We start from the raw sequence: 21,087 nt of genomic DNA on the forward strand, positions 1-21,087 counted from the left end.
TCTACCTAGGAAACATACACCGGCAAATCTTTGCCACAATTTGGGGATGGGGTGGTGAATGGGCCTAGCACTAGCATGTTGAGCAGAAACATTTGAAATGCCAGTCAAAGCTAAATAAACATCTTCCATTTTAAATTCAGCATTCCATTGTCTGTTCAAATCAGGTTCCAGTTCAAATAATTTACAAAATTCCACAAAAGAAAGAGTGATATTTTTATTGTTAAGCCTAAATATTAATTTAGGACCACTTTTATGGTTTTGAATAACAAGAGAAGACAAAAATTCACAAGTTAATTCACGGTATGTCGCATAATGCATATCTACAAATTTACGCATACCAATATCGTTTAAAAATCTCCTAACAAAACCATATAAACCTAAAGCTTCTAAAGTGGGACGGTGTACCCACCGTGAGGGAATTACCTCTCTTCCGTAGAGCACCTCCAATTTCTCCCGTTGCTCCGCCGTCGCGATCTTGATCGTCGGCCACTGAGCGAGTTGAAGAGCTGGATCGTACTGTTGGGACGAGCTGGAGCTACCCCCGAGCAAATTTCGAGCCCTTTTAGCCGCCATTAGGTAGTAGTCGAAAATTTAATTTGTGGAAATGTAGAATTTTTTATGTAGGAATGCAGAGGATGAAGAGAGGAGTAAGAAAATGTAAAAAGTTTTGGATTTGGGTAAGAGAAGGAGGAGAAATCTTAGAGAGAAGTCAGAGGAAATTTAGAGTTTTTAGAGAGATAAAGCCGAAGGAAGAGAAATAAAATGAGAAAAGAGGAAGAAGACGGGAAGAGAAAGAGATGGGGAAGGCGCGCCCGGCCGGGCTAGAGGGCGCCCGGTCGGGCGATCTTGATTGGCACTCAGTTCAGTTCTCGCGCCCGGTCGGTCGCCGTTTCGCCCGATCGGGCGATCACATTTGTCATGAGCTCCCTCTCTCGCGCCCGGTCGGGCGCCATTTCGCCCGATCGGGCGATCAGAGGGACCTGGGTTCCTGTCGCCTCGCGCCCGGTCGGGCGTCTCACTGCCCGGTCGGGCCAATTTCTCAAGATTTTCGATCTTCTTTTCGCGCCCGGTCGGGCGACCTTCCGCCCGGTCGGGCCAAATTTTAGTCCGTATACGTCAACTCTCGCGCCCGGTCGGGCGAAACTCCGCCCGGCCGGGCCCGAGAGCAAGTTTTGACGAACTTTTTTTCTTCCTCAAAATTTGACTAACTCTTTCCTGTAAACTGTACCAAAAACTCATAAAACTCATTAAATTCCCTCCTCTCTCCTCTCATAAGAAAAAGAAAGAAAAACAAAAATTAAAGCAAGTAAAATACGGGTTGCCTCCCGTAAAGCGCTGGTTTATCTAGGTCCCGCACGACCTTTTTACCTCCATTGAGCTCATTTAGGAAGTGGAGTTAGGAGAGTCTCCTCCACATCCCTAATGGTAGCACCATCATGATACACTTTGAGTCTTTGACCATTGACCTTGAACTCTTCACCTTTGTTATTCACCAACTCCACCGAACCGAATTTGTTCACTTTTGTGACAGTGAAGGGACCGGACCACCTAGATTTCAACTTTCCTGGAAAAATCTTCAATCTAGAGTTAAAGAGAAGGACCTTATCACCCGGTGTAAACTCTTTTGGTAGGATCCTCTTGTCATGCCACTTCTTGGTCTTCTCCTTGTAGATGCGTGCATTGTCATAGGCCGACAATCTAAACTCATCCAACTCATTGAGTTGGAGAAGTCTCTTCTTGCCCGCGGCCTTAGAATCCATGTTAAGCTCCTTGATTGCCCAAAAAGCTTTGTACTCCAATTCTACGGGAAGATGACATGCCTTACCATAAACTAGCCTATAAGGTGAAGTACCAATTGGTGTCTTGAATGCCGTTCGGTATGCCCAAAGTGTGTCATCTAACTTCATGCTCCAGTCCTTCCTAGACTTGGCTACTACCTTCTCTAAAATCGCCTTGATTTCTCTATTAGAGACCTCAACTTGACCGCTAGTTTGGGGATGGTAACCAAGCCCGGTTCTATGATATACACCATACTTCTTAAGTAAGTTGTCCAACTGTCTCTCGTGGAAGTGGGAACCTCCATCACTAATAATAGCTCGTGGGACACCAAACCTGGGAAATATGATTCTCTTGAATAGCTTGATGACTACCTTGGAGTCATTTGTTGGTGATGCTATGGCTTCAACCCATTTGGACACATAATCGACGGCCACAAGTATGTAACAATTCCCATTGGAAGATGGGAACGGCCCCATATAATCGATACCCCAAACGTCAAATATTTCAACTTCAAGTATCCCAGTTTGGGGCATCTCATGCCTCCGCGAAATGTTGCCAGTCCTCTGGCAAGAGTCACAAGCCTGCACAAAAGTGTTAGCATCTTTAAACATGGTAGGCCAAAAGAAGCCTGACTCGTTAATCTTGGCCACCGTTCTAGAGGGGCCGTGATGTCCACCATAGCGTGAAGTGTGGCAACTAGTAAGGACGCCGTGAACTTCCCATTCGGGAACACACCTGCGAAATAATCCATCTGCACACTCACGAAACAAAAAAGGATCATCCCAAAAATAATGTTTAACATCAGAAAGGAATTTCTTTTTCTGTTGGTAGGACAAGTCAGGAGGTAGAGTACCACCCACCAAATAATTAGCAAAATCTGCATACCAAGGGTGATTCTCTACTACTGCATACAGGTTGTCATCGGGGAACGAATCATCTATAGGAAGAGAATCCTTACCCTCATCATACCTGATACGTGACAAGTGATCTGCCACTACGTTCTCTGCTCCCTTTTTGTCTCTTATCTCAATATTGAAATCTTGGAGCAAAAGAACCCACCGGAGTAGCCTTGGCTTGGATTCAGCCTTAGCTATTAGATATTTCAACGCTGCATGGTCAGTAAAAACAATGACTTTAGAACCAACAAGATATGATCTAAACTTTTCTAAAGCATATATAACAGCAAGAAACTCCTTTTCCGTGGTGGCATAATTGACTTGGGCCTCATCTAAAGTTTTGCTTGCATAATAGATAGCGTGCAAAACTTTATCCTTCCTTTGTCCAAGCACGGCTCCTAGAGCATAGTCACTTGCATCACACATAATTTCGAATGGAAGGTTCCAATCGGGAGCACATATGATGGGTGCTGATATCAAAGCCTGCTTAATCCTGTCAAAAGCCTCAAGACACTCGTCAGTAAAAACAAAAGGGGCATCCTTAAGCAAAAGCTGAGTTAGTGGTTTAGCAATTTTAGAAAAATCCTTGATAAAACGGCGATAAAACCCCGCATGACCCAAGAAACTCCTAACTCCCTTAACATTAACTGGGGGAGGTAATTGCTCAATCACTGAAATTTTAGCTTTGTCCACCTGTATGCCCTTATCAGATACAATATGACCCAAGACTACTCCCTCTGTCACCATAAAGTGACATTTTTCCCAATTTAGAACCAAATTGCATTCTTCACATCTTTTCAGGATTTTAGCTAGGTTAATTAAACATGCATCAAATGAGGAACCATAAACACTAAAATCATCCATAAAGACTTCCATGATAGACTCTATGAAATCAGAAAAAATGCTCATCATGCAACGTTGAAAAGTAGCAGGCGCATTACACAAACCAAAAGGCATTCTACGATATGCAAAAGTGCCATAAGGGCATGTAAATGTAGTCTTTTCCTGGTCGTCAGGGTGGATCGGGATTTGGAAAAATCCCGAATACCCATCCAAATAGCAAAAGAACTTATGGTTTGCTAACCTCTCAAGCATTTGATCAATAAAGGGGAGAGGGAAGTGGTCCTTTTTAGTGGCGACATTTAGTCTACGATAGTCAATGCACATACGCCACCCTGTAACAGTTCTAGTGGGAATTAATTCATTTTTATCATTTTTAACGACAGTCATCCCACCCTTCTTAGGAACCACCTGTACAGGACTTACCCATTTAGAGTCAGAAATAGGATAGATGATACCTGCATCAAGTAACTTCATAACCTCTTTCTTGACTACCTCTTGCATATTAGGATTCAACCTCCTCTGGGGTTGAACGCAGGGCTTGTAATTGTCCTCTAAGTGTATCCTGTGCATACAAAAATCAGGGCTTATACCCTTGAGATCATCAATACTGTACCCTATTGCCCTTTTGTGGGTTCGGAGAACCTCTAAAAGTTGAGAAATTTGTGGGTCATCCAGTGCAGTACTGATGATCACAGGGTACAATTCCTGCTCATCAAGGAAAACATATTTTACATGGGAAGGGAGAGGTTTTAGTTCAGGTTTCTTCACCTCTGCAGGTTTTGATTCCTGAACCAAATTTACTACCTTCACACAATCATTAAGATCAGATTCCTCGGTGGCAAGAGCTCTTTCTATATCGTCCACCTCCTTGCTCCATACGCTCATGTCACCTGCAGACAAATTTCCACAAAGAATTTCCTCCAAGGGGTCCCTTGCAAGAACCTGTGGTAAGCTTTCCTCACAAATATCATCCATTATATCAAGCACATCAATCAAATAACAATTTTCTTCAAGCATTGGACCTTTTAAAACTTTCCCTAAATTAAACGTGATATTATCGTCGCCTACAGAAAGGGTTAGTTTACCATTTTTGACGTCAATAATGGCTCCTGCAGTATGGAGAAAAGGTCTACCTAATATAATGGGAATTTGCGTGTCCTCAGCCATGTCCAGAACAACAAAATCAACGGGGATAAAAAATTTACCAACTCTAACAGGTACATCCTCTAAAATACCTAAGGGGTATTTAACAGAACGGTCTGCCATTTGCAATGTTATATTAGTAACTTTTAAATCACCCATATTTAATTTAGCACAAACAGACGATGGCATTACACTAACAGAAGCACCTAGATCACATAATGCTTTATCAATGAAGACATTACCAATATGACAGGGGATAGAAAAACTACCGGGATCCTTTAATTTAGGAGGGGATTTATTCTGTAAAAGTGCACTACATTCCTCAGTGAATGCTACGGTTTCTACCTCATTAAAGGCCCTCTTCCTAGTCAGAATGTCTTTCATAAATTTAGCATATGCAGGAACCTGAGTAATAAGTTCTGTAAAAGGAACTGTTACCTGCAAATTTTTAACAACCTCCAAAAACTTACCAAACTGTTTATCCAACTTAGTCTTCAAGTGACGGTTGGGAAAAGGTAGCTTGATAACTGGTGGTGCTTCCCTACTCTTCTCCTGGGGTGCATCCTTCCCTGGGGTTGTACCCTGCAATGAATCATCAAAAATATTAGCATCAGGAATTTTACCCTGCAGCCCTGCAGGGGAAATTGGTACAAAGGAATCAGGATTAGCAATGTCAGATAATTCAGGTTCATCCTCTTTGGGCATTTGGGGCCCATCATAGTGTGAACCACTCCTTAGGGTGATTGCATTTGCATGATCCGTTGGTTGCATTCCCTGCGCTGGTAAAGCTCCCTGCTGACGAGATTGAAGGGTAGAAGACAATTGGGCAATTTGGGTGTCCATGACTTTATTATGGGTTATAATAGAGTCAATCTGTTGGTCTCTACTCTCCATATGCTTTTGCATATTAGTCAGCATTGCCCTAATTTCTGATAAAGCAGGGTCAGAAGATGTAGTAGGGGGTTGTGATGGGGGTTTCTGATTGGCATGAGGATGGTAATATTTCTGCTGTGGAGGGGGTGCTTGTTGTGGTTGTTGTGGAGGTGGAGGATTTTGAACATTGGTGCTACGGTAAGATAGGTAGGGATGGTTCCGGTAGCCAGGATTGTAGGAATTGGAGTATGGGTTATTTTGCTTGTAAGTTTGAAAAGCATTAACTTGCTCCATTGAACTCCTGCAATCTTGTTCAAAATGACCTACACTTCCACAATTTTCACAGAAAGCATCATTAGCATTATTAGAAACAGCAGAAACATTAGCAACAGAATTAGGATTGTTAGTAGTAAGATTATCTAGTTTCTGACAAATAGAAGTAAGCTGGGCTTGCAATAAAGTGACTGAATCAACATGATGCTTGCCCTTGTTAGCAAAGCCTCTAGCATTCCCATATTGGGAATTATGGATTGCCATATCTTCGATAACCTGACCTGCATCATCAACATTTAAATTCATAAATCTACCGCTAGCTGCGGAATCTAAAATTGTCCTAGATGCATTTCCTAAACCATTGTAAAAAGCTTGAATCAACTGCCACTTCGCCAAATTGTGGTGGGGACACTCCCTCTGCAGATCCTTGAATCTTTCCCAAGCTTCATATAATGCTTCATCTGCCTCTTGGGCAAAATTCTGGATGGCGCTTCTCAATAAAGCTGTTTTCTCTGCAGGGTAATATTTATTATAAAAATTCAACGCAAGAGTCTCCCAGTTAGTAATACCAAGTGCAGCTCTATTCAAACCATTAAACCATAATTTAGCTTTTCCACATAAAGAAAAGGGAAAAAGAATCTCCCTGATTTGATCCTGCGTTACCCCATTCTGCCTAATAGTATTGCAGTATTGACAGAAATCTGCAATGTGAAGATTAGGATCTTCACCCTTTGCTCCACTGAATTGCTTCCTTTCTATCATCGTAATGAATTGGGGCTTGATCTCGAACTGGATTCCCTCGAGATCGGGCGTAGGAGAAAGATGCGGAAAATCTGTCAGCGATGGTTGCGAATAATCGCTAAGCTTACGAGGTGGTGGAGGTGGTGGTGTACCCATCTCTAGTTCTGAATCAGAAGAATGCTCCGAATCACTAGAGGAAGGTAATGGATTTCCAAGAATATCACTACTCCCGGAATCTGCTAAGATCTGCCTGTAAAGATTCTTTTGTCTATGAAACGAGCGTTCGATCTCAGGATCGAATGGAATGTAACCTGATCTGGAACACCTGGGCATAAACAAAGAACTAAAAAAAAACAGATATTAGTACTACCTCAAAGAACTAATGTCCCTTGAGGCAAAAGAGAAAATAATCTAAACTATAAAAACAATTAGAAATAAAAATAAAACCGTTTCCCCGGCAACGGCGCCAAATTTTGACAGGCTAAAGTCGTATCACCTAATCAAAAGTATTACCTAAATCCTCTAACTAAAGTAGATAGGGAAGTAGGGTCGAATCCACAGGGAAACTGGTCTTTCTACTCCTAATTAATTAATATAGTCTAAATTATCAAGGTAACCAAATTGTTGTTATAATATAAAACTATACTACGAAGATTAAGTTTAAGGAGAAAATCAGATATAAGAAGGCCTAGGGTCACAGGTTCACCAATAATTAATATTCCGGGATAAAACATAACAATCAATCAATCAACATTGCACAAATAACATGATTAACAGGCTCTCGCAATTTATTAACCAGCATAGATCTAACAGGCTCTCGCAATTTACTAGATCTAAGTTCCTATTGAAAATAGCCTTTAATATCGAATTAACATCTGCTCGATTCATCAATTCAATATTGCTAAACATTCACAATCAAATTACATCTGCTCGATTCATAATCCAATTACAAAGAATTAGAACAAATCAATAAGAAATTATCATGCAAAGTCAATAATCAATAATAATAAATTACCCCTTCATATTAATTATGGATCCCCATAAACCCTAGAATTAAACTACTCGGACATAATCAAAACTAAACAAAGCATAATAATTAAACAAGACATAACAGAAATCGGAAAGAGTAAAATACTGAGATTAATTAAAGGAGAAATCATACCAAAACGGCGGAATTACAAGAGTGTGAGGAACAAGGAAAGAAAATAAAATCTAGAGAGAGAAAGTTAAGTAGAGAGAAGGGAGAGGAAAACTAAACTAGAGTAATAATAATGACAAGAGATCCTAAACTTGCCTAATAGAATTACATTAATACTAAGCAAGAGTTAACGCTAAAACAAAACAAAACGGAAAGCTAATCGTCTCTGAGGAACGACACGCGCCCGGTCGGGCAAGGGCTCGCCCGACCGGGCCCGCCTTTTTCTCCCCAAAAGCTTTCTCGCGCCCGGCCGGGCGCGTGTTGATTTGGCCCGCCCGGCCGGGCGCGCCTCCGGGCGGAGAGAGTGGACTTGGGCGATGCTCATGGGCTTCGAAATCTCCAACTCTTGGGCCTCCGAACTTGGCCCAAGTCCTCAAATCTTCATAACCGAGCCCTTAATCACCGATTTGATCCCTCCAATCGGCCTTGGGCTATCGAAAGCGGTCGCGGTCTTCCAATACTTGTAGATGCTCCTCGAAAAACCCGGGAAATTGCTCCAAGTACGCAAATTCCTACAAAACTCAAGCAAAACTACCAAAGCACTGGAAAACACAAATTAGTAATAAAAGTGGCTCGTAGGAGCCAAAAACACTACTAATTACGACCAAGGGACGGGGATAAATATATATAAAATGAACACATCAGCTTGCGTTAATAAAATCCGTGCAAGTTGTAAACCGGTAATTAAATTGGCCGTTTAAAGGCAAATTGGATGGTTCCTCCAACCCAATTGGACTCCCGAAGGATATTAGGGACCATGGTAAAAATTTCGACAATTATAATTTTCGGGCGAAAAAAAGTCAAAAAATTCCAAAATTGAAGACTAATATCCACGCTTTTTGAGATATTTTGGAGGTTTCGGGACCTGGTTTCGAAAAGTTTTGAAATTTTAGGGGATACATCTCAGGGTCATATAATGTTGTTTGGAACCATATATGATCATTATTTGTTGTCATAAATGTTCGTGGTAGGCTTGAGTTAATGAAATCGGTGCAAGTTGTAAACCGGTAAATTGGTCGGTTAAAAGCAAATTGGATGGTTCCATCCACCCAATGGGACTCCCGGACGATATTAGGGACCATGGTAAAAATTTTGACAATTTTTATTTCCGGGCGAAAAAAAGTCAAATATTTCAAAATTGAAGGCTAATATTCACTCTTGTTGAGAAATTTTGAGAGCTTTATTTCAGAGTTTTAGCTGTAGTCGAGCTGATCCTTCGATGTTTATCTGGCGATCCAGGATACGGGGACCGGTTTTGAAAAGCCTTGAAATTTTAGGGGATACATCTCGGGGTCATATAATGCCGTTTGGAACCATTTATGATCATTATATGTTGTCATAAATGTGTTGTGGTAGGCTTGATTTAATGAAATCGGTGCAAGTTGTGAACCGATAAATTGTACGTTTAAAGGCAAATTGGTTGGATACACCCACCCAATTTGACTCCCAGAGGGTATTAGGGACCATGGTAAAAATTTCGGCAATTTTTATTTTCGAGCAAATAAAGTCAAAAAAATTCCAAAATTACAGGTTTATGTCCACGCTTTTTAAGAAATTTTTTAGGTTTCGGGGCCTGGTGTCGAAAAGCTTTGTGATTTTAGGGGATACATCTTGGGGTCATATAATACTGTTTTAAACCATAAATGATCATTATATATTGTCACAAATGTTCGTAGTAGGCTTGAGTTAATGAAATCCGTGCAAGTTGTAAACCGGTAATTAAATTGGTCGTTTAAAGGAAAATTGGATGGTTCCACCTACCCAATTGGACTCTAGGAGGGTATTATGGATCATGGTAAAAATTTCGGCAATTTTTATTACAGGCGAAAAAAAGTCAAAAAATTCAAAAATTGAAGGTGAATAACTACGCTTTTTGAGAAATTTGGAGTGTTCGAGGCCCGGTGTCTAAAAGTCTTGAAATTCTAGGGAATACATCTCAAGGTCATATAATGTCGTTTGGAACCATATTTGATCATTATTGATGTAATAAATGTTCAAGGCATGCTTGAGTTTATGAAATTGGTGCAAGTTGTAAACCGGTAAATTTGTCGTTTAAAGACAAATTGAACGGTTTCACCCACTCAATTGGACTCCCGGGGGTTATTAGGGAGCATGGTAAACATTTCGGCAATTTTTATTTCCGTACGAAAAAAAGTCAAAAAATACCAAAATTGAATGCTAATATCCATGCTTTTTTAGAAATTTCGAAGGTTTCGGGCCCCGGTGTCGAAAAGTCTTGAAACTCTAGGGGATAAATCTCGGGGTCATATAATGTCGTTTGGAACCATATATGATCATTATTTGTTGTCATAAATGTTTGTGGTAGGCTTGAATTAATGAAATCGGTGTAAGTTGTAAACCGGTAAATTGGTCGTTTAAAGGCAAATTGGATGGTTCCACCCACCCAATTGGACTCCCGGAGGGTATTTGGTACCATGGTAAACATTTCGGCAATTTTTATATCCGGACAAAAAAAAAGTCAAAAAATTCCAAAATTATAGGCTAAATATCCGCTCTTTTTGAAAAATTTCGAATGTTTCAGGGCCCAGTGTCGAAAAGCATTTAGATTTTAGGGAATATATCTCGGGGTCATATAATTCCGTTTGGATCCATATATGATCATTATATGTTGTCATAAATGTTTGTGGTAAGCTTGAGTTAATGAAATCGGTGCAAATTGTAAACCGGTAAATTGGTCATTTAAAGGCAATTTGGATGGTTCCACCTAGCCAATTGGACTCCCGGAGAGTATTAGGGACCATGGTAAACATTTCGGCAATTTTTATTTCCGGGTGAAAAAAAGTAAAAAAAATTCAAAATTGAAGGCTAATATCCACGCTTTTTGAGAAATTTTTGAGGTTTCGACCTAATACGGAGTATAAATTTTTAATATTTGTCTAATACCCACTCTAGTACTTCGTATTAAAAAAATTATACTCGTACTCTGTAAATTTTCTTTTACTGTCTTTAATATACTTCTTAAAAAATTATTTATTTTTTAATATTAGAAATAATATTACTCCGCACTGCCGTACAAACTATAAATTAATGCTCCCTACGAAGCATTATCTTACTAAGTAGTAAGTACGTACTCTCTCTGTTTTTTTAAATGCATTACTTTGATTTTTGCACTATTCACATATCATGAATGACTTGATTTTTTCTCCTCTATAAAATAAATACTCCATAAATAATATATCATTAGCTTCGTCATAATGTTATTATTCCGTAAATAATATATCATTAGCTTCGTCATAATGTTTAGTTTCATAATATTTTGTTATAATTTTTACTAATTGCTCATAACAGTTAATTAAAGATATTAATGATCAAAGTTGCATCTCGGTGAATTTACCGGTCAAATCTATAATTATTACTAAAATTAAAACCGCTGATATCATCTTTGTACACATGTCATTTTTTAATTAAAAATTTTCCTCCAAAATTGATTATGACATCATTTTTTTTTCAATTTTTTTATCTTTACAACAAATAAATTCAAATATTAGGCAGATTACTTTTTAAAAAATAAATAAAAGTATGGGTATCAATTACTAAAAACGCATTAATGAACTCTTTTTTCCTAAAAGAACTCCTTCATATGATTTGTTTCAAAATCATTAATTAATTAATAATATAATAATAAAAATATCTTTTAAATTATTATATCGTGCATCGCACGAGTACAAATCTAGTTGATGCAAATAAAGGAAAACAGAGGGAGCAAGGGCGAAGCTACATGGGGGGCGGGTGGAGGCCCGACCCCCAAGGACCAATTTCGTGGCCTTTAATCTTAACTGCTCGCCCCTATAAGTTTTTCGAATAAATATTATCTTCGTCTCATATTATTTGCAATGATTTGATATAAAGTAGAGAGAAAAAATGTTTAACCGTTGCTAATAATATGAAACAGATGTATTCCCTGTATTTTTAATAAGTGTTAAAAACTTACAATTTGACCAAACACGCTGAGGCACAAGTTTGACCATCAATTTATATAATTATATATTAGTAATATTATAGAAATGTTGATATTATGAAAGTATATATTATAACGAATCTAACGATGTATTATACAATAACATTTGTTTTATATATTTGTAAATTAATCAAGTCAAAACCATTATGTGAATAGTGAAAAAAGTGAAAACACTTATTAAAACACGGAGGGAGTAGTAATATTTTTGTTATAAATTAAGTTGTATTTAACGATTGTTACAGTGGTTTGAATCCCATTGTTTGGGGTTTTAATTAGATCCTAAGATCAAGCCTGTTTTCACATTAATTTTTTATTAAAGTTTTAGTCGGCCCCTATAGCTTAAAAATCACGGCTTCTCCCCCAAGGGAGTACTTTACTAGAAATATATTACTCCCTTCGTGTTTTTTTTAAGTGTTACACTTATCAAATCCGACCGTGCTTTAATAAGTGTTACACTTCCTATTTTGGCAAAAAGCTACATTAAAATATTGGAAAATGCTATACATAGCCCTTAGGGCTACACATAAACATTAAATTTACACTTGAAAATCATAAAAGTGTAAATTGTTAATTACTTTGATCAAATAATTACGTTGACGGCTGTCAAGTGTAAACTGTTGATTTGATTAAATGTTACTCCACTGTGACATGACTATTTAAACTATCCCACATTTGACATTCCCACGAGTGTGGAATGCCTAATAGGACAAATCTAGTGTCTGCTTAGATTAATGCATGCACGTGCCTTTTCTACTCTCTTTACGTGGCTTTTCTCCATCCATTTGATTTAATTTCGTCATTCATCTTCTTAATTGCCTCTTAATCATAAATCTGCCTTAATTAATTAGACGCGTTTGTATAGAAATTTAACAATAATCGTTGTTTGATTAACATAATTATATACTGTTTCAAAAAAAACAAAAAAAACATAATTATATACACTATACATATGAAATATTAAAGTCTTAAAAATAAATGAATAAAACAAGTAAATAATTCTAGCTATTTATTTTTGTATATATGAAGTTAATTAATAAGAACAATTTTGTAGAGGGTATGCTTGAAAGGGGAAGGTTGTGGTGATATATTGAGTGAGTTCAAGAGGAGGAATAAGACGTGTGATGTAAATTTTAATTTTGAAAGGAGGTAATGGGAATCAGATAAAGTATAACATCTATTTATAAGATAACGAAAATAACTCATCTGAGTAGTTGATGACTAATCTTGTTGTTTGTCTCACCTTACCCTTAATCGATTGATACAGTATAGAAATAGAATTGCTCAATCTAAAAAGAGAAATATTTTTGTGACATAAATTCTGTCATAGTGACATATAAACCCAATCTCACCATCAATTTGAAAATTCTGTAACAATATAATATACTCCACAAATGAATGAATTGTCAAAGATATAGCTAAGGATCGGATAAAATTAAAATAAAATGGCATAATTCAAGTAGCTATATCAAAGTAGGACTGTAGGACAACACCCCAAAGCAAAATAAACAAATAAAAATATTAACAAAAAAATGAAAGTTTTTTAAAATAAAAAATAAAATTCCAGTTGTGTAAATTTTTCTAAGAAATCAGTGAAAGTGACTTAAATTGAGGGACCCATGAATTGGTGGCTCTTTTGAGGTGACAAAGGCTAATTGAATTTGGCATTAAAGTTTGAGCATAAGGTTGAGTTAATTTTTGTACCAAATGGGGTATTACTATGAATACCAAACATATTAATTGTCACCATGTTATCATTATTAACAATGTCCAAGGCTCCAAGCTATACATACACCACTATTACTACCGTGAGTACCATTTTGTCCATTTACTATCGCCATGCTACAAATTACCGATAAGGTCAGATCTTGGCATAATGACAAAGATTGATCTGACGATTTATATATAATAAGCTACAGATTCAAAATTTCTCCTATTCGTAGTTTATACGGCTCTTGTGACTCATCTAGACCTAAAAAAAAAAAAAAAAAAAAAAAAAAAACTTGTACCTCATTAGGAGAAGGAAATTTGTGACTGATAGAGGAGTAGAGGATCATGTTATCTAAAAATTAAAACCTATGAACCAATAGGCAATAGTTAGCACATGTTTGGTATGTGGTATTAAATTGTGATAATGATGATAGTGATTTTCTAATCGGATTATAAAGAAGGTGGTCTCGATCATATCAAGGTATATAGTTATGTTTGCCAATTAACTTCCTTCTAGGATTCTATAAAATTCACTAAAATTCAATCATTTTAGGAAAATTAAGTTGGGCCGGTAAGTAAAGACGAGTTTTATTTTTTTTTTCAATTTTTAGATAAATAAAAATCAGGTAAGCAAAATGTATCCTAATATTATGATATTTATGTTTCATTAATTTTCAATACCGAGTTACCATGTTGAATGCGGTATTGATTAGTCACAAAATTTACAATAATGTGAAGGTAAAATATATTTTTAGGAGAAAGTTTCATCAACATGATCATTGTTATGGAACATTTTTACAAAATACGGAGTACATTTTGGGATAGATTTTCATAATTATTGTTTTTTTTTTTTTTTAAAGTATGAGTAGTTAATAATAAGAATGAATTTCGGTAAATTTTCATTTAACCACTGACAATTATAATTGATGGAATTTAGTTTATATTAACACAAGCATTTCTTAAACATGTTTTGATCAATTAAATGATTAATCAATTTTAACAAACAAAATTGATAGTACTGGTATTAGAGTAATAATTAAAAAGACCGTTTTAGATACGTAACTATCATAAATGAGGCGAAGAAAATGCAACCATGTAATATAACTCCTATCTAGTTATTTTGTAACAGTATGACAAGTACAATTAAAATCCTAGTTGGCAAGCAATATACTCACATCTTAATCAATTTTAGTGAACAGAGAAAAGATATTTCTGTGATCATAAAAGCTCTAAATATGGTAACAATTTACTAAGTACTAAAAGCTACCATAAGAAAGACAGACAAAGCAAAAGCTAAAATCTCCCACTTATGGCTGCTCCAATTACAGGGCAAAAATAAAAACACAATCTTTATTTTAAAATTAAAGATCATCTCAAAAAGTGATGAATTTTTAGAAGAAAAAATATTCAGATTTCTGCCCATCATTCAACAGCCTGTATTTTGCAAGAATAGTTTGAGAAAGAAATCAGTGAAAAATTCCAAGAAATTATTTGCTGGGTGTTAAATAATTCCAAACATTGCCCATGTTTACAACTTCCCATTTCATGTTATATTTCTTGATTACTTCTCTTGTATTATTTCTCCATTTTTCTTCATTTTCATTAGAAAGATCTTAGCTTTTTTAAGTTTCATTATGTGGGACTCTGAAACTGAGTCTCTTGGAGGTAGAGAGTATGGAAATGGAGCTCATGTTTCTGCCAAACATGGTGTTAAAACTGATGGCTTTGAGCAAAGAGGTCAATCATGGTATGTTTTTACTTGTACTTCCTTTCTCCGTCCTGGTTTAATTGTCGCGTTACTAGTTCAAATTACACTATCAGCGTGACTATTAAATCCGGACTGAGGGAATAATAATTCTTTCTTGTTGGTATTAGTCTCTCTGGCATAGTTTGAAGTAGTTTCTGACTTTTTCTTTTCAATTAATTTTGTAATTGAAGGTATGTTGCAACTGATGTTCCAAGTGATTTTCTGGTTCAAATTAGTGAAGTTAACTTTCACTTACACAAGGTAATTAATTGTTATATAGTGTTTATAATTTTATTTTTTATTTTTTTCTTTGGAATTGGTGTAAATAATTTCACATTGAATCATTGATTACTCATTTTCTTTCAATCAATTGTAAGAATTGTCTTTTCAACTTTAGAAATTAGGCTGTTGCGTATAATAGTTTCAACTTCTAACCCCAACCACAAAATTGGTATTATTAGAGGATATAACTATTCTATATTTTTGCTAATCAATCTATAATTAAATCCCTTTTTTTTTCAATTCTTTTTATGGCAAATTTTACTTTTTTTTTTTTTTTTTTTTTTTTTTGTTGTTGTTGTTGTTGTTGTTGTTGTTGATATTTTGTAGATAATGATATATGTATCTCACATATGAGAATATGAGATGAGAGCCTATTAAGTGCATTATTATGTTATTGGACCATCCCGATCCGATTGGGAGGGGAGGGGCGGGGGAGACTTTTTTTCGAAAATTGTCCCCAAACCCTCCACTTATTTCCCGTCTAATTACTAGAGAGAATCCCGATCCTTCCAAGTAGTCATATTATTGTGACTTGTTCCAACTTCCAACTGTACTTAATGTCTTGCACATGAATGTATAGATTAGATCATTAGACTGCATGCATGCATCAGGTCCACCAGATCTGTCAAAAGAGAAGATTTAAGTTAAATGCTCTAGGTTTGATGGTCATATTTACCAATTCTCTGTAACTTATGAATTTGAATGCTTGATTGCTTTATTTTTGTAGATTATGATTATGTTACACTAATAAACAAGGTCATTATATTGAAAAATTAACTCATTATCCCTTAACCTGCAGTACCCTTTAATTTCGCGGTGTGGGAGATTGAGTAGGATCATATATGACACCCATGAAGGAGATTTAAACAAGATAAACTTGGATGATCTCCCTGGTGGGCCGGATTCATTTGAGTTAGCAGCGAAATTCTGCTATGGAATCGCGGTTGATCTGACAGCAGGCAACATCTCAGGCCTAAGATGTGCTGCAGAGTATTTAGAAATGACAGAGGACCTAGAAGAAGGAAACCTCATATTCAAAACTGAAGCCTTCTTAAGCTATGTAGTTCTGTCATCTTGGAGAGACTCCATCATTGTGTTAAAGAGCTGTGAGAAGCTCTCGCCTTGGGCAGAAAACTTGCAGATTGTTCGTAGGTGTAGCGAGTCTATTGCTTGGAAGGCTTGTGCAAATCCCAAAGGCATAAGATGGAACTACACAGGGAGACCTTCAAAGGTTTCAAGCCCCAGTTGGAATGATCTCAAGGACTCAAGTCCAAGTAGGGCGATTCAAGTGCCTCCTGATTGGTGGTTTGAGGATGTCTCAATCCTTAGGATTGATCATTTTGTTCGTGTGATAACAGCAATTAAGGTTAAGGGAATGAGGTTTGAGCTAATTGGTGCTTCGATTATGCAATATGCATCCAAATGGATACCGGGACTAATCAAGGATGGTGGTGGGGAAGCCATGTTGGATGATCTCAGCAATGGGAATATCAGCAGAGAGAGCAATGGTAGCAGCAGTGGCAGTGGATCCGGAAGCTGGAAAGGTGGGCTCCATTTGATAGTCGCGGGAAAGGAAGAGCCTGAAGCGATTAAAGCAAAAGATCAAAGAATGATCATAGAGAGCTTGATTAGTATAATTCCACCCCAAAAGGACAGTGTTTCCTGCAGCTTTCTACTGAGGCTTCTGAGGATGGCTAACAAGCTGAAGGTAGCTCCTGCTTTGGTCACCGAGCTTGAAAAGCGCGTTGGTATGCAGTTCGAGCAGGCAACCTTGTCAGACCTCCTTATACCATCTTACAGTAAAAGTGATACAACATATGATGTTGATTTAGTTCAAAGACTTTTGGAGCATTTCTTAGTGCAAGAACAGACTGAGTGTGTAAGCAGTCCTAGCAGGTCATACATGGAAAAGAATATGTTTGAGGAGAGTCAAAGAGGGGGTGCATCCAGTGCTAAGATGAGAGTAGCAAGGCTCGTTGATAGTTACTTAACAGAGATTGCTCGCGATAGGAATCTCTCGCTTACCAAGTTCCATGTCCTTGCTGAGGCTCTTCCTGAATCTGCAAGAACTTGTGATGATGGTCTTTACAGAGCAATTGACTCCTATCTAAAGGTATTTCAATATTGATCTCCTTGTTCTGCTTAATTAGTCTATTTTTTTAATCTTGCAAATAAATTTGTCAGCTGATAATCATACTTCCTCCGTTTCTTTTTAGTTGCATCACTTTAAGTCCCATTAATATATTGTGTTTTGCTTCTTAAAATAAACAGGCACACCCTGCATTATCAGAACATGAAAGAAAGCGATTATGTAGAGTGATGGACTGCCAGAAGCTTTCGATTGATGCCTGCATGCACGCAGCACAAAATGAGAGGCTTCCCTTAAGGGTAGTGGTGCAAGTCCTCTTCTCAGAACAGGTTAAGATTAGCAACGCGATAGCCAACAACACCCTGAAAGACAACACTGCAGTAGAGTCCCAATTTCAGCCCATGGTCTCAACCCGAAAGACCCTTCTTGAGGGTACTCCTCAGTCGTTCCAAGAAGGGTGGTCATCAGCAAAGAAGGACATTAACACGCTCAAGTTTGAGCTGGAGACAGTGAAGTCTAAGTATGTAGAACTCCAGAACGATATGGAGACTTTACAAAGGCAGTTTGACAAGATAGTGGCTAAACCGAAACAACATTCTTCATCAGCATGGACTAGTGGATGGAAGAAGCTAAGTAGACTTGCAAAGATGAATAATATGGATTCTCAGGATGATGGCTCTGATCAACCAGTAGCAGAACAAACCAGAAAAACGCCGAGAAGGTGGAGAAACTCCATTTCTTAAGCCTTGTGAAAAGTTTTTCTTTTTCTTTACAATAGTTTTTTTTGCTCTTACCATGTCCATTATATTGAATTTGCCTTACTTTTTTTCTTTTCTATCATATATATTCAAAGAAGAGAGAATTAGCTGCCTTGTGAGTGAGTGTGTGTAAGTTTTTTGTCTGTGTTTAGGGTGAATGAAATTGACTGCAGAAGTTTTCACTGGTTCAATTTCTTCAGATTATATTTCAGAATACAACTAAGATAAATAAGGACTTAATTACTTAAATAGCTGAATTTTATAAACAGTATGACATACTTCTTCCGTTTCATATTATCTGACCACTTAACAAACCATTTTTATATCTGGTCGTAAATGAATTAACTTTTCAAGACAAGCAACCACACATTTTCTTACAACATCCTAGTTCCTGAATTGCTAAAACATTTAGGATCCATTGCATGCTGACCTATCCTGCTTCATGAAAGTCGAAAATCTTCATAATAGGGAAAAATTGACAACACTTTGAAAAACAGGTGATTTTGTTCCCTTTTCTCCTTTCTCAGAAGAAAAACCAAGGAAAAATACCAAATTGAAGTGGGTTCCATAATCAATAAACATATGTTTTTCTGTCTCAATTATTTTGTAAGTTCCCTTACGATGCGTGACTTTTCTTATTCATACACCAGACCAATTGGAACTTTGGCCTTACCTTAGTACATTACATGTGATTCGAGTATTACTGTCGTTGTTGCCTTCAGTTTTTTATCGTTTCGTTTGTAGTAAGGTAGGATCATAAAGTGCTCAAGAGTGAACACCATGGGGGCCTATTTTCCCTAGTATAGCACAAATGGAACATGACAGCTGCATCATTGGCTGCATATGGTGCATCATTGGGACGATTGTCAGAACTCAGAAGTGTGCCTTCATTTGAAATATAGTCCGGCTCGTTACCTATACGCTACTAACAGAGAACAAAATGTTGGTTGTAGATTAGTAGTTCAGAGTTTTCGTCCCTTGTTAATTGCCTAACTATTAACTAGTTCGGAAAACAGACTAGCTTCATTCTTGAGATAACAGAAACTTCATAGATCATCTTTTTATTACAATGTATGCTTTTTTCCTATGTTACTGATGTACTATTAACAGTCTGTCTTCCTGCAGCAAAAAATTCAGCACCAGAGTTACCACATTATTTTCAGATACTGTCGAAACCTCTTATAACTTTTATAAGGCAGTGTTTCTAGTAAAACTCACACCCTTTTTAAGTTAAGAGAGGATGTTTCCAATTGACCCTTAACCTGATGCGCGCACAAAACTAGAGAAAAAAAAAAAAAAAACACCCCCGGATATGAATTGACTAGCATTGTTAAATTAACCGTCAAGTGTAATAAAACTCAACTATAAAACGCAACCTATTAGAGACAAATTGCAGTGCCCTGAAGAAACTATGTACATTGCATATTGAAAGAAATTACAATAATTAAAAACATACCATATGTAGTGTGCAATTATATGATAGACATAGAATCCAAAATAGTTCTATTGATGATGTGATATGACCAAATTAGAGGAAATACATTGGACATGAATTCAAGAGTTAAAGACCCTTGAAAATGAAAGATGATAATTTTTAGTGTACTGTTATTAAGACCTTTCACAAGTACTCCATATATAATTATCAACTGATAGAAAATTAACAACTTTTGGTAACTTGATTGATTATGATACAAAAAAAATTGACAATTCATATTCTAAAAAAGTTACCCATTATACAATATATTCTTAAGTGAAATCATGTTCTTTGTCTTTAAATGAAATTCATTAGTGAATAGGAGTTTTCAGTCTTTTGTCGCGATGCAAAACTACAAACTACTAGTATCATTATATGTAATTATATTCTCTTTATTCATAAAATAGTGTCTTATTAATTTGTATTTGTAAGTTTAAATTAAAGTTTATGAAATTATATCATAAAAGGATATTAGGATGTGCAAAGTGATCATTTGAGCAAGGTCACACCATATTTCGAGGCTATTTGATTAGAAAATTCACTATTTATGAGACATAAAATATTCCTTTGTTGCGAGTAAATTGGACCGGAAGTAGTATAAGAGAAATCACAATTATACGTTATTGACATAGGGTGAAAATTACATAGCATAAATTATTAAATACTTGTGGATTGAGTTTGGGCCTTATTTTAGCTCACACCTTATCATATGGGCTTTATACAGGTGGGCCTTGTCTATCTTATTTTAGCCTATTGGCCCATAAAGTTTTCGTTGATTAATGGGCCCTAAACTTTTTTTTTTTCTAGGGGTATGGGCCTTGATCTTCTGCAATGTGAAAATATTGACTCATATTTAGTTATCCTTTTGCTCAATTATTCTCACTAATAGACCCCTTCAAGCTTTAATTTGTCTCAGCCGAAGCTTACCTGCTTTAGGCTTGGCTCAAGCTGAGTTTGACTATTATTTAAAGCTTGGAGTCAAGCCGAGCCGAGCCGGTCGCGACAATGAGCGTTCAACTTTTCTTGTAAAATTGCTATTTTCGTTTTTTTTTTTTCAGCAATACATATTTTTGCCTTTTTGCCTTTTTGGAATACTACAGTTTTCTTATGGTTTGTTTAATCAATTTTGACAAATGCGAGAATATGATATTAAGTAGAGCTATCAAAAGTTGACCCGACTCGAAATACCGACTCAAATTCGATTATTAACCGACTAATCTGAACCCGAAAAAATGGTGACCCAAACCCGACTTGACCCGATCTGAAACAAATCCTAGACCAGAGTTGACCAGAGTATGTGAGATC

General features: G+C 36.7%; 1 protein-coding gene across 1 annotated transcript; it reads left to right on the forward strand.

Annotated features, from left to right (window-relative positions):
- Positions 1-14,554: 14,554 nt before the first annotated feature.
- Positions 14,555-18,421, forward strand: LOC145559161 (root phototropism protein 3-like). Its single transcript, XM_081620591.1, has 4 exons — positions 14,555-15,179; positions 15,371-15,440; positions 16,261-17,574; positions 17,733-18,421. Exons 1-4 carry the CDS (start codon positions 15,067-15,069, stop codon positions 18,291-18,293), a joined length of 2,058 nt encoding a protein of 685 aa, XP_081476717.1. The 5' UTR covers positions 14,555-15,066; the 3' UTR covers positions 18,294-18,421.
- The last annotated feature ends 2,666 nt before the right edge of the window (positions 18,422-21,087 follow it).

The sequence above is a fragment of the Chenopodium album genome, chromosome 9 (genome assembly GCF_948465745.1).
Source record: "Chenopodium album chromosome 9, dcCheAlbu1.1, whole genome shotgun sequence".
Lineage (NCBI taxonomy): Eukaryota > Viridiplantae > Streptophyta > Magnoliopsida > Caryophyllales > Amaranthaceae > Chenopodium > Chenopodium album.